Below are 18,502 nucleotides of genomic sequence, written 5' to 3' on the forward strand. Positions count from 1 at the left end.
GCAGATTTATCAAAGGTCAAGGTGAATTTTTCGAATGAAAAAAATCCGAATTTTTGTGTACTTCAACTAGGGAATAGTCCACATTCAATTTGAATTTGAAAAAAATTCCAAAATTAGAATATCGAAATTTATCATGTGCTGTCTCTTTAAAAAATCGACTTCGACCATTCGCCATCTAAAACTTGCCGAATTGCTGTTTTAGGACCTCCTAAAACCTTCGATGGACTTTGAAAAATCAAAGGTTTTTTTGGGGAAAAACTTTGAATCGAATTAGATCGAATGTGCTTTTCCTTCGATTCGTATGATTCAAATTCGGCTGAATACGGACCTATTCGATCGAAAACAGACCTATTCGACCAAAAAAAAAATTCAACTTAATTTCGGCTGGTCTTTTTGAATTCGAAGTTTTATAAATCAGTGAAAAATGATCAACGTGACCTATAGGTAACTTTTCATGTACATTCATATTTTGGGCTGACCTCACATTTCCCCCCCCCCCCGAATTTACAAATGGCGGCTTCCGGGTTGAACTTTTATAAATGCATGACTGCGCGCCCCGCCCCTTTTGTGACATCATCAGCCCCTTTTGTGACATCATCAGCAGGTTGTCGCAGGCCTATAAAAGGAACCCGGAAGTTGGGCTTGGGCGGGCGGGTGCGGGTTGGGAAAATCCTGACCAACACATCACTAATGTGGAGTATCAGGAATAATCCTTCTTAAAAGAGAACTAAAGCTTAACTAAAGAAGTAGCTAGAAATGTTGTGCATTATGTTTTGTGCTTCTGTACCAGCCCAAGACAACCACAGACAGCCCTTTAGCAGCAACTTTTTTGTCCCTCTTTTTTTTCCAAAATGTTGGGAGGTATAGGGACCCACTCACAATATACAGTACACACAGAATAGTTTTTAGAATTACTACATGGCAGCACTGAAACCAGTGCAATTAGCATCAGAATTTAATAATCAGCCCTGTAGCATCAGCTTATATTACAGACAAACCTCATTTTTAGCTTCTCAACAGCTGCTCAGAGCCCACTGAGCATGTGTGAGTGTCACAGACACTTTCCAAGATGGTGACCCCCTGTGACAAGTTTGAAGTCCTGGATCATTGCTGCCATTGACAAGCTGAAACTTTAGCCTCGTGCAATAAGTTCACTATATAACATGAAGTTTTTAGCCACATTCATTTTTAGGGTTTAGTTCTCCTTTAAGACGGGACATTCCAAATCCTAAAATAGTGGATTCAGTTACAGATAACGTTAACCAGTCACAACCTTTATACATTACAGTGTATTGTGGTGTTTCTCATGAGTTTGTCATGTAACTGGTGGAGACGCAAATAGCGATTTTATATAATAATGGTGATTGTTCTTCTCAATGTCCTTCTCTTTGATCGATACCAGAATTGTTCACATCCCTCATTCCCCTTTCCGCTTATAGGACTGTCTTGCGTGGCTAGCCCTCCGCGTGCACGTGTAGCTAAAATTGCTATTTTGTACCTATGTATCTCTTATCTGTCACTTTATTGCGTTCCGGTATTTTGAGTGACTGAGAAATTTAGTTTGGCTGTCTGTTCCTTCGGCATCAAGTAAAATGACACAGTGACTTTGTGTGATCACGCTGTGACCTTGTGAGATGGAGATCAGAGAGAGCTTGCTGCATTAGCTCTGTGTATTTGACTTTAGAATGCTGAGACAGTGCAGAGATTTGAATCTCAACTCTACAGGATTTGGAAGTTGCACTTAAAAATAAACTGTCTGCCTTTTGTACAGACAACAGCGGCTTTTTCATGCCGGGCAAGACTTTATCCCAACTGAGGACCCGTGCCAAAACTAATTCAGAGCACTTCTAATTGTGAGCAACAAACACTAGGAATTAATAAATACTGCACTCTCCGGACTTATAAAATAAAATAATGATTTATTAACAGAACTTCAATCTGACGGCCCTATCCAAGGCTTTTCTCAAAGTGTTTTGTGTGCGGATTCTTCGTGAAGTATCACATAAATATTGATGTTTCTGCACCCAGGCAGGTAGAGCTGGTAGCCCATTGGATGCACCGAATCCACTATTTTGGATTTGGCCGAATCCATCGTGAAAGATTCGGCTGCATACCGAACCGAATCTGAATGGGGAAATATTTTTTAATTTCTTGTTTTGTGACAAAAAGTCATGCAATTTCCCTCCCCATCCCTAATTTGCATATGCAAATTAGGATTCGGATTCGCTTCAGCCGGGCAGAAGGATTCGGCCGAATCCGAATCCTGCTGAAAAAGGCTAAATCCTGGCCAAATCCCGAACCGAATCCTGGATTATATCGTGGAGTATCGGAATAGGGGCAATACAAGTAGGTAGGGGGGACCCTAACTTCAAAAGACTAAAATATTTACATTAGGCATTCTGAACTTGTCACACGACAGCTGTTGGACGATTCAGACATTCCTGACCTGAACACTAAAAATATCAAACTATATTTATTCAGTTATTAGATGTCATATGCCAGGATACTTTCTGGCAAAAGGGGCCCTGCGAAACTGGGGACCCATATAAGGACTTTCTTAAGCTTGCCAATAAATTGTTCTCTTTTATGAATAGTGCTTCAGTGATGCTAAAACAGGTATGGGATCCATTATCTGGATAAGCTTGGAATTATGCACTCCATTTTATGCAAATAATTAAATTAAAAAAATCCTATGTAAGAACAAACCAGTACCTTTTACTTGATCCAAACGAAAATATAATTAATCCTTATTGAGGGTAAAGCAAGGCTATTGGGTTAATTTAACAATGCATTGTTTTTTTAGTAGTTTTAAACAATGAAGATCCAAATTACCTGGAAAACCCCAGACCCAGAGCATTCTGGATAGCAGGTCCCATTTGCCATTGACATATTGTTAACAGGTTCCAACAAACCTCAGGCCTTGCTTCCATGACAGTTTTTGGCTGTGACATCTCTCGGTTCCCCATTAATCAGTCATTTTAAAAGTGCTGTCACATTTATCTTTGACGGATCTATAATAAATGACTTTGCCTTACACACGCTGCCTTCATCCTTCTTCAAGTCTAGCCTTTGTTACTCCCGTGTCTAACTATGCCATCGTAGATGGAGCTGCCAGGTTTATTAACCAAGATTTCTGCTGTGTGGGCAAAATTACCTTTTGTCCATAAGCTTTTCTGACTTGAAGAGGTTTTTTTTTTCAAAGTCTTCATCTGCAACCCACTATCAAAGCAGGCTGCCAGCCAACGATCACTACACTCACACTCAGCGTAATTACATTGTGGGGCGACCAACAGACAGAAGACCAGCAGCAAAGGGCCACAACTGTTGTAGCTAAGTAGTGCTTCAGGTAAACATAACATTGAGCATTGATGCAGATTGCCAAGACCAGTGGAGATCATGGTGGTTCTATACATTTAGTTAAGGGTTGAAATATGGAAATATGCAATGAAGGTTCAATGAAATATAAGAAAATAAAAATATGACCATGATGGCCCACATAACAAGCTAAAAAAGTTAAGCCAACATTACACTAAAATTGGAATACGACCAACGTACAATAAGATGCACATACGTGGATAGACACATCCGGAGCAGGTGAAATAGTTGGAATCAATAACACAAGATGGAACAAAAATAAAACCGCATACAGTAGCTCCAAAACCTCTAAAAATGTGAGTTTTTCAGACAATTCCTAGCAGAAAGAAAATATAAAAACCTCTTAAAGGAGAAGGAAAGGTTAAAACTAAGTAAGCCTTATCAGAAAGGTCTATATAAATACACCAGTAAACCCTCAAAGTAATGCTGCTCTGAGTCCTCTGTCAAAAGAAACACTGCATTTCTTTCCTTCTATTGTGTACTCATGGGCTTCTGTATCAGACTTCCTGCCTTCAGCTTAAACCTCTTTGCCCCGGGCTTGAGCATGCTCAGTTTGCTCCCCCCCCCCTTCTCTGTTGTAATCTGAGCCCAGAGCCATATGTGAGCAGGGAGAGACTCATGCAGGAAATGATGTCAAACCAAGCTAATATGGCAGCTGCTATCCTAAACAAACAGAGAGCTTCTAGAGCTTTTTACTCAGGTATGGTAAAATATTCTACAGAATAAATATAGCATTCTAGCTTACACTATTGCATCTAATGTATTGGCAATAAAATGCCTCTGTAGCTTTCCTTCTTCTTTAAGGCTACACATTTATTGTTATTGCTAATTTTTATTACTGATCTTTCTATTCAGGCCTCTCCTATTCATACTCCAGTCTCTTATTCAGAGCAAAGCATGGTTGCTAGGGTAATTTGGACCCTGGCAACCCGGATGGCTGAAATTGCAAAATAGAGAATTGTTGAATAAAAAACTATATAACTCAAAAACCACAAATAACAAAAAATGAAAATCAATTGCAAATTGTCTCAGAATATCACTCTCTACATCATACTAGACGTTAACTCAAAGGGGAACAACCCCTTTGAGAAAAAAGAATTATGTCGCAAAAAAACAAAAAGTTGAATAAGTGGTGTAATGAGACCACTATTTATATGTAGTCTTAGCTAGCTGTTGCCGTTGATAGAGTAAGAATGGAAACTCCTGTGGTCAAATGAGGTGCCAATGAATTATTGATAACAGGTACAAAGATTTGTAACTCTAAAAAGGATTTATCATTTGTTTTTCTCAAATCCTTTATAGATCTGCACCTTGGTTCTTGCAAATGACCTAACAATGAATGTATCCGTCCATGAATGAAGAATGGAGACATATAAAAGCATAAAGAGATCATTTTGAGGACTCATTGTCTGTGTAAGGGTCGGCTTGTTGACTTGAGAAGTGAAATCCAGAAAGTGGATTAGTGTACACTGAGCTGTGATATAATATGAGTCTCACAAAATACAACTGCTTTCTAGGCAGGGCCTACATCGGCCTATATGTGTACCTACCAGTGTGATTATAACTCAGTGTATTTGTGATTATATTGTGTACATGATTATGTACTATGAATGGCAATTAAATTAACAGCATATTTGGAAAACACCATATGGCATACCGTTTTCTCACTCATGTTAGACTGTATGAAGGGTGTTTATCATGTCTATCACAAAAGTCATTATCTTGCGTTTCCATCTGCTTCGTGTGTGAATACTGGGATCTGTAGTCTGTCTGGCAGAAATAACATAAAGCCCTGAGATCTCTCAATATCTTTGCCTGCTTGAAACAAAGGGCAATGCCGGTATTGTAAAGTGGGGTGAGATTTATAGTGAAGGTTTTGCACATTTACTTCATATTGAAGGGATGACATAAAGAGTGACAACATATATAACAAAAAAAAGGTTTATTTCAGGTATAGGATCCGTTATCCGGGAACCCCTTTATGTTAGCAGAGAGCTGATCTGAACTGCGTGTGCAGCTTCTCTGTAAGTGAGGACAGACACACTGTGTGAACAGTAACTTGGTTGCTTTATAGAACTCAGCAGAAACACTTCAGCATAACATATGTGTAACAGGAAGTTTTCATAGAGAGCATAAACAGGAAGAGGAAGAAGTCAAACATGACATCACATTGCTAAGCAACAATAGACCCTCCCTGCATTAAATAACACGCACTGGATCAATCTCTATGGCCAACACTGGAACAATCTCTGTCTGTTGTTTTCCAACACTTTATTTAGGGACCTGGGACCTGTTATCCAGAATACTCTGAACCTGTGGTTTTCCGGATTATGGATCTTTCTGTAATTTGGATCTTCATACCTTAAGTCTACTAAAAATTCATGTAAACATTAAATAAACCCAATAGGCTGGTTTTGCTTCCAATAAGGATTAATTATATCTTAGTTGGGATCAAGTACAAGCTACTGTTTTATTATAGAGAAAAAGGAAATCATTTTGATTATTTGGATAAAATATGGGAGACGGCCTTTCCATAAATCGGAACTTTCTGGATAACTGGTTTCGGCATATTGGATCCCATACCTGTATTCTCTATTTAGGGTTTGGTCGACTTGAAATTTCCTCTGGCAACAAACTTTTACCAGTGACACAGCAATCCTGATTTTTGAATAGTTATTTTAAAGGCAATTGTACTTTATTTATCACCTTTAACACATTTATAGCACTGTACCGTAGCCATGGAGAAATAATATGATTCCAGGCTTTAAAGGAGACATATAGGATAAATGATAAAACCCTAATATTGTTAGCAATAATGAGTAATATATGGTGTCGCTTTTTCATGATGCTAAAAATTAATATTATCTTTAAAAATAGCCCCTTTATTGGAGCTCCCTATAGATGTTATCTGGTCCCTGTCTGTGTTTCAAATGAGGGTTGGGCGTGTTCTAATGGTCACTGCCAGAAGCACAGTAGGAGGGGGACAGCCAATCATAGGCCTGCAGTCACACAAGCACAGACAGGCTTCAGTTCCCTATCAGGTTCTGCTAGCTGTTGATTGGTTCCTGCCCTACAGTGCAGTGAGCTCAGAGCCGCCGGCTCCCCTGCACAGCCTGGGGATTCAGGGAGCAGGAAGTGGAAGAGAAGGGAGGGATTATTAGGGTTTTTGCAGAAATATTCAATAAATCAGCCGGAAACACTACTTTTTACACATTATTCTTCTATATCTAAATGAGTATAATGCACTGGTACTTATTTTTTACCAAAATGTCTCTTTTAAGTTGACCTTTAAGGATACATAAACCTAACTGTAAATTGTAATTATTCTTTGATCATTGTCTCATGCCAAAAAATGTGTCTGCTCTCCTATGGGAGGCTGGATACAAAGATATAGCCGAAGAGAGACGCACTTAGAGCCTGTACTTCATTGGATTCTGTCACTACAAAGGAATGTACAGCTACATGATGATTGTTTCCTGAGCTGACATGAGCAGATAATCACCAGGATAATTAGACAAGCAATGCCCCAAAATATAAACTGACCCCCAGCCAAATTATAAACTGCAGAAAAAAAATCCCACGTGCAAGTTTGGACGTTTCGGCAGATCCGATCACATTTGCTTACTTGTCCCAAAGTGCGACCAGACGACAACAGAGATAAAAGTGAGAATGATGTCAGACGCTGATCATATCAATCCTCTGGGCTTTTATTATGTGCCTGAATGTCAACTCGTATTTCTTAAAGACACTCACCTTTTCACTAAATACATGTACTGTTTTACTGTACAGTAAGGCTCTGTTTCTGCTGGTGAAGTGGTGTTCAGACCTTCCATGGAGCTTGTCATTTGCATTAAAGGAGAACTAAACCCTCAAAATGAATAGGGCTAAACATGCCATGTTTTATATACTGAACTTAATGCACCAGCCTAAAGTTTCAGCTTGTCAATAGCAGCAATGATCCAGGACTTCAAACTTGTCACAGGGGGTCACCATCTTGGAAAGTGTCTGTGACACTCACCTGCTCAAGAGACAGGAATATGAATAGGAGAGGGACTGAATAGAAAGATGAGTAATAAAAAGTAGCAAAAACAATACATTTGAAGCCTTGTACAGCATTTGTTTTTTTAGATGGGGTCAGGCCATTTGAAAGCTGGAAAGAGTCAGAACAAGAAAGTAAATAAAAAATAAATAATGAAGACCAATTAAATGGGCCAGTCTATAACGTACTAAAAGTTATCTTAAAGATGAACAACCCCTTTAAGTGTCAAAAAATGCTGCCATTATGAAAGCCAGCAAAACAAAAAGTTATTAAAGAGTAATAAAAAGTAGCAATAACAATACATTTGTAGCCGTACGGAGCATTTGTTTTTTTAGATGGGGTCAGTGACCCCTATTTGACAGAAGTCAGAAGAAGAAGGCACATAATTAAAAAACTATAAAAATAAATAAATAATGAAGACCAATTGAAAAGTTGCTTAGAATTAGCCATTCTACAGTATACTAAAAGTTGACATAAAGGAGAAGGAAAGGCTAAAATGAAGTAAGCTTTATCAGAAAGGTCAATATAAATACACCAGTAAACCCTCAAAGTAATGCTGCTCTGAGTCCTCTGTCAAAAGAAACACAGTATTTCTTTCCGTCTATTGTGTACTCATGGGCTTCTGTATCAGACTTCCTGTTTTCATCTCAAACCTCCAGGGCTAGGGCTTGAGCATGCTCAGTTTGCTCCTCTTCCCCCTCCCTCTTCCCATCCCTGCTGTAATGTGGGCTCAGAGCTATGAGTGAGCAGGGAGAGACTCAGGCAGGAAGTGATGTCACACCAAGATAATATGGCAGCTTCTATCCTAAACAAACAGAGAGCTTCTAGAGCTGTTTACTCAGGTGTGGTAAAGCATTCTGCAGAATAAATATAGCATTCTAGCTTGTACTATTGTGGCTAATCTGTTGGCAATAAACTGTTTTATAGCTTTCCTTCTCCTTTAAAGGTGAACAACCTCTTTAAGTGTCAAAACAATTCTGCCATCATGAAATTCAGCAAAACACAAAGTTATTAAAGAGTGATAAAAAGTAGCAATAACAATACAGTTGTAGCCTTACAGAGCATTTGTTTTTCAGATGGGGTCAGTGACCCCCCATTGAAAAGTCAGAAGAAGAAGGCAAATAATTTATAAAATATAGCACATAAATAATAAAGACCAATTGAAAAGTTGCTTCAAATTAGCCATTCTACAATATACTAAAAGTTGACTTAAAGACGAACCACCCCTTTAACAGCAAAGTGTCTTTGAGATCTATACACCAGAGGCCACCAATAGAGACGTATAGGAGGAAAAACATTGACTTACATATAAATCGGAAAAAAAAAACCTATCATTTTTTTTTAAAATGACAAATGCTGACTCAGATTAAATTTATAAATGTATTTAATTGTAATGCCAGTGTAACAATAAAAATGGAATTTGTTTTATTTCTTCAGTAGCTTTTTTGCTGTTTATCTGCATGATGTATAAATAAATGGTCGTGTACATATTATATGAATGACTAAAGTATAACCCGGCAAGCTTGCATGCCTTGCCTTTCAGTAGACCTGTGCAGCCGAGGGCTTGTCGAACAAACAGAGGGAAGGATGTAGCAGTTTTCATGCCCGTGTCTCATTCTGTGTCCCTGCAGGAGAGCTGGAGATGTGCCAGAAGGACGGGGAGCGCAAGATTCACAGTCGGCAGCAGCTTCCAGTTGGAACAACTTGGGGGCCGTTCACTGGCAAGATGGATCTAAATAATGAGAGCAGCCCTTTGGTATGTGATTGTCCAGACATGTTTTATTCTTCCATAAATATAACAGCAGCACAAGCACAGACAAAATAGACTTATATTTAAAGGAGCAATAAACCCTAAAAATGAATAGGGCTAAAAATGTCATATTTTATATACTGAACTTATTGCACCAGGCTAAAGTTTCAGCTTCTCAATAGCAGCAATGATCCAGGACTTCAAACTTGTCACAGGGGGTCACCATCTTGGAAAGTGTCTGTGACACTCACATGCTCAGTGGGCTCTGAGCAGCTGTTGAGAAGCTAAGCTTAGGGGACGTCACTAATTATCCAGCAGAAAATGAGGTTGGTCTGTAATATAAGCTGATGCTACAGGGCTGATTATTAAATGCTGATGCAAATTGCACTGGTTTCTGTGCTGCCATGTAGTAATTATCTTTATTAATTACTAATCATCCTTATATTGTAACATTTCTATTCAATGTGTACTGTATATTGTGAGTAGGTCCCTAAGCTCAGTAAGTGACAGCAGCACAGAGCATGTGCAGTGTATCAGCAAAAAAGAAGATGGGGAGCTACTGGGGCATCTTTGGAGACACAGATCTTTACTGCTAAAGGGCTGTGGTTGCCTTGGGCTGGTACAGAAGCCCAAAACATAATGTACAACATTTCTAGCAACTTCTGTAGTTAGACTTTGGTTGTCCTTTAAGGGACCAAATGATCAGCCACGGAGATTTATTCATCATAATAACCATTCACTGATGTAAATATCCAAACATGCACAGTAAAAAGCCTTTCTGAAGTCTCCTAAGCGCCCACCATTTAATCCAGCCATAGCACATCAAGCAGTTAGTTACTCCATTTAGTTAGCCTGGACATAGAGCATTAGCCAAGGAGGTTGTTGGGCAGGAGGATAAAATGGAGACTCTTATTGCTTATTCTAGGGGACAGTAGAATGATCAGAAATTATAATTTACTTCTATTTTTAATGTGTATCATGATGTATTGGCAGCTTTATGCTCTCAGCGATAGACTGGAATATACCCTGACACAAAGATGCTAGTTTAATTCTGCAAAACACTATATATTAACATTCCGCTTACTAATCAACTGGTGTGGGGAGCAGGCAGCAGCCGCCTACGTGTGATGTAGTTATCTTTAATACGCACATGTCTGAAGGAAGACCTGCTTTGCAGCTGCTCTAAGCATGGTCTTGGGTGTATTTGGTATAACAGCAGAAGGTTCATTTGTCCCTTTAATCGCTGCTGTATTAATTGCAGTAGAAAGTGGGTGCTGATACTTCCAGGTGAAGATATAGATCTATGGGTAATGGTTATTCGGTGCTTATTATGGGAAAGGTTTCGTAATATGGTAAAACATCAGATTATTATTTGTAGCCTATGCAGGCAGTGGGGTTTCTGGCTTTATTATAGACTGAACGAATATGGTATAAGAGCAGTCAATGTTCACAGGGCAAAAAAAGGCACATTCTGCTCTGTGTGTTTATGCCACAAGGCAGAGATTTTCACTATTCTAGTGGCATTGCTCCTGTCTCTAGGTGTAGGAGCAAGTGCCAATATAGGATCAGTTGGGCAAATTCACTAACCTCCGAAAATTCGCCAGCGACGGCTTCGCTCACAACGCAACACTTTGTCAGGACAACACTAATTCACTGAAATCCGAAGTTGCATCCAGGGCACCAAAAGCTGGCGAAGTTGCAATAGCATTACTGCGCCAAGTGAAGTTGCGCTAGCGTTGGCTAATTTTACAGCGGGAAGTTAAAGTTCAATGGACGTATATGTTGCAGCAAATACATTACACTACACAAGCCTGGGAAACCTTTATAAAATAAAATAAAGTTGGTATAATGCCCTACACGTGAGCCCAGCATATAGTTTATGTGCCATATGTTAGGAAATGTAGGGGGGAAGCTGGTTACCCCAAAAACATTTACGCTCTTTTTCAGCTTATCACTCTGAACAAGGAAAAGACGCCGGCGTTTTTTGGGACTTAGAAACATTTTTAACAAATTTTTTAGGAAGTCCTATCTACTCTATTGCACTTTGCCTGGTCTGAGGTGGTGAAGGCAAGTCTGGCGCAAGAGGTAACGTTCAGTAAAATCCGCATCTTAGTGAATTTGCGTAGTTACGTCCATTTGCCAGAGCGCAAATTCGCCAGGCATTAGAGATCGAAGTACTGCTAGAGTCTATCTCCTTCGCTAGCGAATTTTCACCCGCGTTAATCACTACGCCCTTTAGTAAATTTGCCCCAGTGTGTTCTCTAGTTTATATCGATAATACATGTGTACAGTTGTGTATCAGCAAATGTTCTTTTTTTCCTAGTATGTAGACTGTCTGTAGACTGAAGGGAATTGTCAGCCTGGAAAGCAGTCCAAGAAAGATTTCCTAACCTGCTCATAAAAGCCAATAAAAGCAGTGGCATTGCACAATGAACGAAGCGCCTTAAAACAACATCAAAGTAATAATGTGTTATATTAACCTTCTTCTGTAGCCTGTGTATACTGCAATAGAAACATAAAGGCATGAATATAAACCCATATTCCTACTAGAGGGTTTCTCCTGCATTTTAGAAATGTGCTGTTGCTTGGAGACCTGTATTGTTACCTAATCCTCTTTATCTGCCTCTAAATCCCTCCTGTGTGGTTTAAACAGGATTAGATTTTGGGTTGTTATCAATAGGGCAACCTAAGGAAAGATAAATACTTATACATTTGTTTATGGACTGAGCATTGAGAGAACATCATGCTAGAATAGTGATCCCCAACCAGTAGCTTGTGAGCAACATGTTGCTGACCAACCCCTTGGATGTTGCTCCCAATGGATTCAAATCAGGGGCTTTATTTTGAATTCCTGGCATGATCGTAACTACAGAGGATGCAGACCCTGTGGCTACAGGGGAGCCCAGGGGGTATGGAGGCCCGATGAGGCCCTAATTCATATATAGTTTCAATAAATATTGGTAAAACAGGTCAACCTTTAGACCTTTTAGGGGTCTGAAAAATAATTTGCTCTGGGACCCAACAATATCTAGTTACACCACTGATTCCTGGCTTGAAGGCAAGTTTAGTTGCACAAGAACCATGTGCCAAACAGAGTCTCCTGTAGGATGTCAGTCCACATAGAGGTCAGTCTAATATGTTAATTTTTTAGCACTTCACACTAGCAAACACTCTATCCAGTTTACTAATCCAGCTCATTTAATTGGACTATCAAGAGACCATAATTCTTTTTTTCTAGGTATCTTCTGAGTAGCAAAATCCCCACATATTTAATTGCCATGGACCCCAACCATAAAACGGAATCATGTACCTATTTCTTTTTTCTATCCTGTGTGGGGCAGATTTATCAAGGATCAAATTTCGAGTTTATGGGAGTTTCTAAAAACTCGCTAGCGAATTTTGATTCGAGTTTTGTTTTTTAAAAAAAATTTGGATTTTTAAGAGTCCACCAAAGGACTCCAAATTGATTGCAGGAGGTCCCCCATAGGCTAAAACGCCAATTTGGCATGTTTTAGATGGCGAATAGTCGAAATTGAATTAGTAAAGGGACCGTACATGATAAATTTCAAATTTCGATATTTTTTTTTAAACTCAAATCAAATTTGTACTAAATTACAAATTACACTAAAATAAACTCAACCCTTGATAAATCTGCCCCTAAATGTCTTCACATTTTGGCCTTTTTGGTGACAGTAACATAACCTGCGCCTTGGGGCTTTTCTTTGGATTTTCCTCCTAATTTATATGTCTTCCTGGTCTACGTTGGTCTGTGTTGCAACCGTGAACAAATCCCACCTGCAAAGTAGAACATGCAGTCTTCTAGATATAAGTATCCAAACCATAAGTAACAACACAAATACCCACAATGGTGGAGTGTTCCCAACTTTATTGTGGTGCTCTGGACACACAAGATAGAATTGATCCTATCCTGTATATTTAGAGCACCTCAATAAAATTGAACTTCAGGTATTTGTGTTGTTACATATATCTTGGCATATTTATACTGGGGACGGAGGTAGAGGTACCTGTCCAAAATATCTTGGAGTAGATTGTGTCAACAGGCTTCTTATGGAGGCCAAACATAGGTTGAGCTCATACTCTCTTTGACCAATCAGCCCATTGGCCAATTGGACATTGACCTTTGTATTGTTCAGAACAACAGTAAGTGAAGGGAAGCTGTTTTTCCTCTTCAGTTTCTTCCAATGCACCATGCACTGGCTTACATGGCATATTGACCAAGAACTTTTTTAAAGCTGCAGGATATTCACAGTGCATAGATATCACATATCATTGGCCAACCTATATGCACAAATAATTGTACCGAACATTGCTTCTTATGATTTTATCTGTGGCCACCTTTAAATTGCACCTGTTGGCATAAAATAATTTCCCCCACCATAGGTGCTGGCTAATAGAGCTTGCACTCCGGTTGGGGGTAACAGTCGTTTATTAAAAAAAAAAATGGTCTCACCAGTGATAGGAGGTAGGTTCCGGTGCGAGCTGCCATCTTGTGCAGAGCTCATGCGCATAATGAGCAAGTTGCGGCTTTCAATCAAATTTAGTAGCCATGTTTACTGCTATTAATACTGCTGCCTATGTAAATCCATTTGCCGGACAACTTTCACATCGGCATACACGTGGTTTGGATAGGTTTTTGTATGTCTACTATTTGACCTATAAGGCAGAGTTTTCAGTGTTGTAATAAAAAGTGATGGTAACTTTTTTTTAGACAAATGGGTTATTAACTCACAGTTCACAGAACATTATAAATCATTTCACAAAATGAAAATGTAAAAAATAACCTTTACAGGGAAAAGTTGCAAATTTGCATAAAAAAAAAAAATAAGTCTGCTTAATTTCAACATTTTATTCTTAATACTATTAATGCAACCCCTGTGCCCTTACATTATCGGCAGAAGTATGATGCCGTTCTTTAATAAGGAGTCCTTGCTAATTATTTTGAGGAGACAGGGTAACCCAGCCATCTAATTGATCTCTAATGTTTAACAATTCCTTTATGTACTAATCCCAATTTGGAATCATGTATGTTGAAATTACTTTTCGAATGTGAGACCTTTCAACAAAGGACATGCAGAAGGTGCTTGGTGAGAAAAGCTTCTTAACCTGAGCTGGTAGATGCTGCAGATAATACTTTGCTTTCTCTTTGAAAAGGGATTCCAAGGCTTCCATTAATGACAGACAAGTTCTGCAATATAAATTCAAGGAAAGTCGTTTTTTTATTCCTGCTGGAACAAGAGTTTCCAAATTGTGGTTTTGAGTGCTTGGTGAACTAAAATTTGCAGTTTCCAATCATAGCTATGGGCTGCTGTGAGCTAAGAGCTTTAGTTGCTTCTATTCTGGTTTTTTGGTCAGACACCACTTAGATGCCATGCATATTTCCAGGTTAGCAATAATCTTTCACCTTAAATAGTACCTTCTTGGGCTTCATGCTGCCTCATCCACCCGAGTTTAGGCACCTATGATGTGTTTTAGTTCAGGAACAGCTGGAACTTCAACTTTGAGTTGACCATGCTGTGGGCTACAAGCTTCAGTCGCCTCTGTTCTGGATTTTTGGCCAGTCACCTCTTAGATGCCATTGCATATTTCCAGGTTAGCAATAAGCTTTCACCTTAAAGAGTACCTTCTTGGCTTTCATGCTGCCTCATCCACTTTTGTACCATAGGGGAACCCATGCCAGAGTTTAGGCACCTATGATGTGTTTTAGTTCAAGAACAGCTGGAACTTCAACTTTGTGTTGATCATGCAGAGTGTTGTAGAGTTCTATTTACCTGTTGTGTAGAATGAATATGCTTCTCATCATGGTGGCACCTACTGCCATTAACTGCATCTTAAAAGGGCATTATACAGTACTTACCAAATATGCAATTAGGGGATAACACTTGCTTTGTATGGAGTAAGTCGGACTTCCAAAGACTAGAGGCAACTTCAGGCGACTTTGGAAGATCAGAGAGGCTCATGGGTTTTACCTCCAGCAATTCACTTTATCACTGGTGGGATAGCATTTGGAGAAGATTAGTCGCTGGCAGAAGAGGGTGGTTAATCTCCTCGTGGACCACTGCTCTTAAACAAAGTTGGGGAGGCATGTTTTAAGAGTCTGGCCACTGGAGGGCCCTTTTTTAGGAGACCATGGATGAGGATTCTTCATCGAAGCAGTCATGGCCACTTACTCTGATATGAATAAATGCATGTATACAGGTAGATAAGGCTTCTGGTGCAGCCCCTGCCAATAGGTTTTACTGAACATTTACAACTTAGATTCTGTAAACTTCACCTCCCAGGAGCCATTTATTGACTTGAAGTTGTTCGTTGATGTAGTTCATACAACAGCTTGAACTTTTTGTCTGAGACGTCCTTGTCTTGTAGAACTTCCAAACAGAAAAGCTAAAGTTACCTTACTCACACAAACTTTATGACTAAAACAGATATTTTTAACATCCACCTTCATATATTTTGAAACTAGAGCTCTCGTCATCAGCCAATAAGAGTTGGGCTTCTGCGACATCTGGAGGAGTTTGGACAAATAATAATACTATGAAACAGAGCTTCAAGAGGCTAAGCTCTGAGTGATGAGGTTATTGTAATCACATGTATGCTTGTATTTTTAGGATTTTAACACAAAGGTGCTTAAAAATAGCACATGCAATCACATGGTTGATATCTCTCCATATGATTAGCTGAGCCCTTCCAAGAGGTAAAATTCCCTCGAAGTTTATCTGACTCATGGGTAAAAGTGTATATGTATCGCTGATCTAAACATGGCCTCTCGCCCATTGTAACAGGAGGTGATCATGATATGGAGCTGGCTTCTAATTTCAGCCTCTCCTGTCACCGCAGTAAGATGTTATGTCGGTGAAAGCTCACTTATTGTTCTGCCTTCAGTATAAATAATCTGCCTTTTCTGAACTCAGGTGATAGTATGGTACATGTTAAATGCAATGCAAACACATAAACAAATACTACCCATGGCCCCGATTGAGGCCCCAAGAAAAAAACCCAAGAAGGGGGGTTGCGGCTAGACAGGTGGGCCCCTGTCTGAATCTGGTTGTATTCCCACAAACCAACCTGATTCACACCGTGGGTCCATGTTAAGTAGGGATCCACTATTTGAGATTCGGCCGAATCCTTGGTGAAAGATTTGGCCAAACCCAATCCGAATCCCAATTTGCATAAATAAATTAGGGGCAGAAAAGGAAAAAGTGGAAAAAATCCTTCTTTTGTCACCTGATTTCCCTACCTGCCCCTAATTTACATATGTAAATTTGGCAGAATCCGAATCCTGCTGAAAAAGGCTGAATCCCAACCCGAATCCTGGATCGGGTGCATCCCTAATATTAAGTCAGCTAAATAGAATTCTCTTTCTGGGTCTACTTGAGCCTTTATCTAGAACTGGACCCTAAGTCCCTTACACCATTGCCGCACAAGGGTTGCCACTTTTTCTGGAAAAAAATACCTGCCTTCCTATATATTTATCATTTTTCCCTACTAATAACATTGGGATCAGCCATAATTTTTACCGGCCAGGCCGGTAAAATACCGGCCAGGTGGTAACCCTACCCACAACCCTGTCACAGAAGAAAAGAAAAACATTTGTTTCAATATCAGGAGAGAAACCACCCCTGGAACTGTCATGGAATCATAGAACGTGCAGTAATTTAAATGCAACAATAATTTTGTGGTGAGACCTTCTTTTCATTATCCTGTGTTAATGCTGGGAGGGGGGCGAGCGCATATAAACCCAATCACAGCTACATCAGAGGCTGCTAAATAAAGCAAGTTTTGTCACACTCCAATTTGTTTAGAGACAGCTTTAATTACCAATATCTATTGATGATAATTACTTCTTTTACCAGGCTAGCGGCGCGATAGAATCAAATGAAGGTGATTGTGATCGTTTCCAGAGCCGCTCTGTTTAGCGGTTACACTCCGTCTGTTAGACTGGGACCAGTGATAAGATCATGGCTGTTAGGATCCGACATTAGTTGGAATCAATATCTGAAAATGTGCCTGTTTGTGCTTAATCGCAAAGTTAGTGCGAGGGTCAAAGTGAGATCATTTGTTGGATGAGATTGCACAGCTTCTTCATCTTGTCATGTACATGTGTTCTTTCCAGGCTGCCACAATGGAAATAAAAAGCCAAGATATTTTTTTTTCCTCTCTTTTAGCCTTCCACCGCGATTAAATGAAAAAGTCAACACAATGTGTTAACCGTTCGTTTAACATTCAACGTTTAGGCAATGGTTCATCGAGGTGGTTTAGGCTAAAATCACACGGGAGGATGCGGTTTCTTGGGGAACAATCAGTGGGGTACATATTACCGGGCCCCATAGCAAATTATTTTTCAGGTCCCCAAAATGTTAAGAGGTTGAGCCGTTTTGCTAATACATACCTCCCAACTGTTCCGTTTTTAGAGGGACAGTCCCTCTTTTGACAGCTCAACCTGCAGTTAGTGATGGGCGAATAAATTTGCCTGGCACAAATTTGCAGCGAATAATGTCGAGAATATTCCCCCGAAAATTCGCCGGTGAAAATTCGCTGGCGTCAATTTCTGATTTTCACGTTTTTTGTTTGAAAACCTTCAAATTTCACGATTTTGTCAGTGAAACCTTTCGAGTTTCACGATTTTTTTGCCGTTTCGCCCATCACTACCCGCAGTGCCTCGTTTGTACTGGAAAGTCCCGTTTTCCTCTGCGCTGAACAGCCAGAAAAAGAAACAAAGTTTCTAACTTAATTGGCTTTTGGAGCCCAGAACAGCCACAGCAGCAGATACTTTTGTAACAATTTCGAGATAAGTAATTGTAACAATATAAGATAACTGGTCCCTTGGGAGACGTTAGACTCACAGCTTAAAGGGCAATTCACCTTCATTAGCAAAACTGTAAAAACTGAAAAAAAATTGCCCCTGTATAGACTTAAGTTGTAATTGCCTCAATCCTGCTGATGCATATGTGGGTCACATTATTAGTACAGGTATAGGATTATCTGGAAACCCATTATCCAGAAAGCTCCTAATTAGGGGGAGGCCATTTTAATCAAATGATTCAAATTCTTAAAAATGATTTCCTTTTTCTCTGTATTAATAAAACAGTACAGATATGGGATCTGTTATCCGGAAACCCGTTGTCCAGAATGCTCTGAATTAGACTCCATTCTAATCATATAAATCGTTTTTTTTTTTAAATTATTTCCTTTTTCTCTGTAATAATAAAACAGTAGCTTGTACTTGATCCAAACTAAGATATAATTAATCCTTATTGGAAGCAAAACCAGTCTATTGGGTTTATTTAATGTCTAAATAATTATTAATAGACTTAAGGTAT

The 18,502-nt window shown here is 39.4% G+C and overlaps 1 protein-coding gene across 2 annotated transcripts in view; it reads left to right on the forward strand.

The window, feature by feature from the left end:
* zfpm2.L (zinc finger protein, FOG family member 2 L homeolog) overlaps window positions 1-18,502 on the forward strand; it is a 265,106-nt gene that overhangs the window by 122,183 nt on the left and 124,421 nt on the right. For both annotated transcript variants that reach the window (XM_018268205.2, XM_018268206.2), the window contains exon 4: window positions 9,046-9,170. In XM_018268205.2, coding sequence (XP_018123694.1) covers window positions 9,046-9,170 — 125 coding nt within the window. The remainder of the gene's footprint in view (window positions 1-9,045; window positions 9,171-18,502) is intronic.

The sequence above is a fragment of the Xenopus laevis genome, chromosome 6L, assembly GCF_017654675.1.
Source record: "Xenopus laevis strain J_2021 chromosome 6L, Xenopus_laevis_v10.1, whole genome shotgun sequence".
Lineage (NCBI taxonomy): Eukaryota > Metazoa > Chordata > Amphibia > Anura > Pipidae > Xenopus > Xenopus laevis.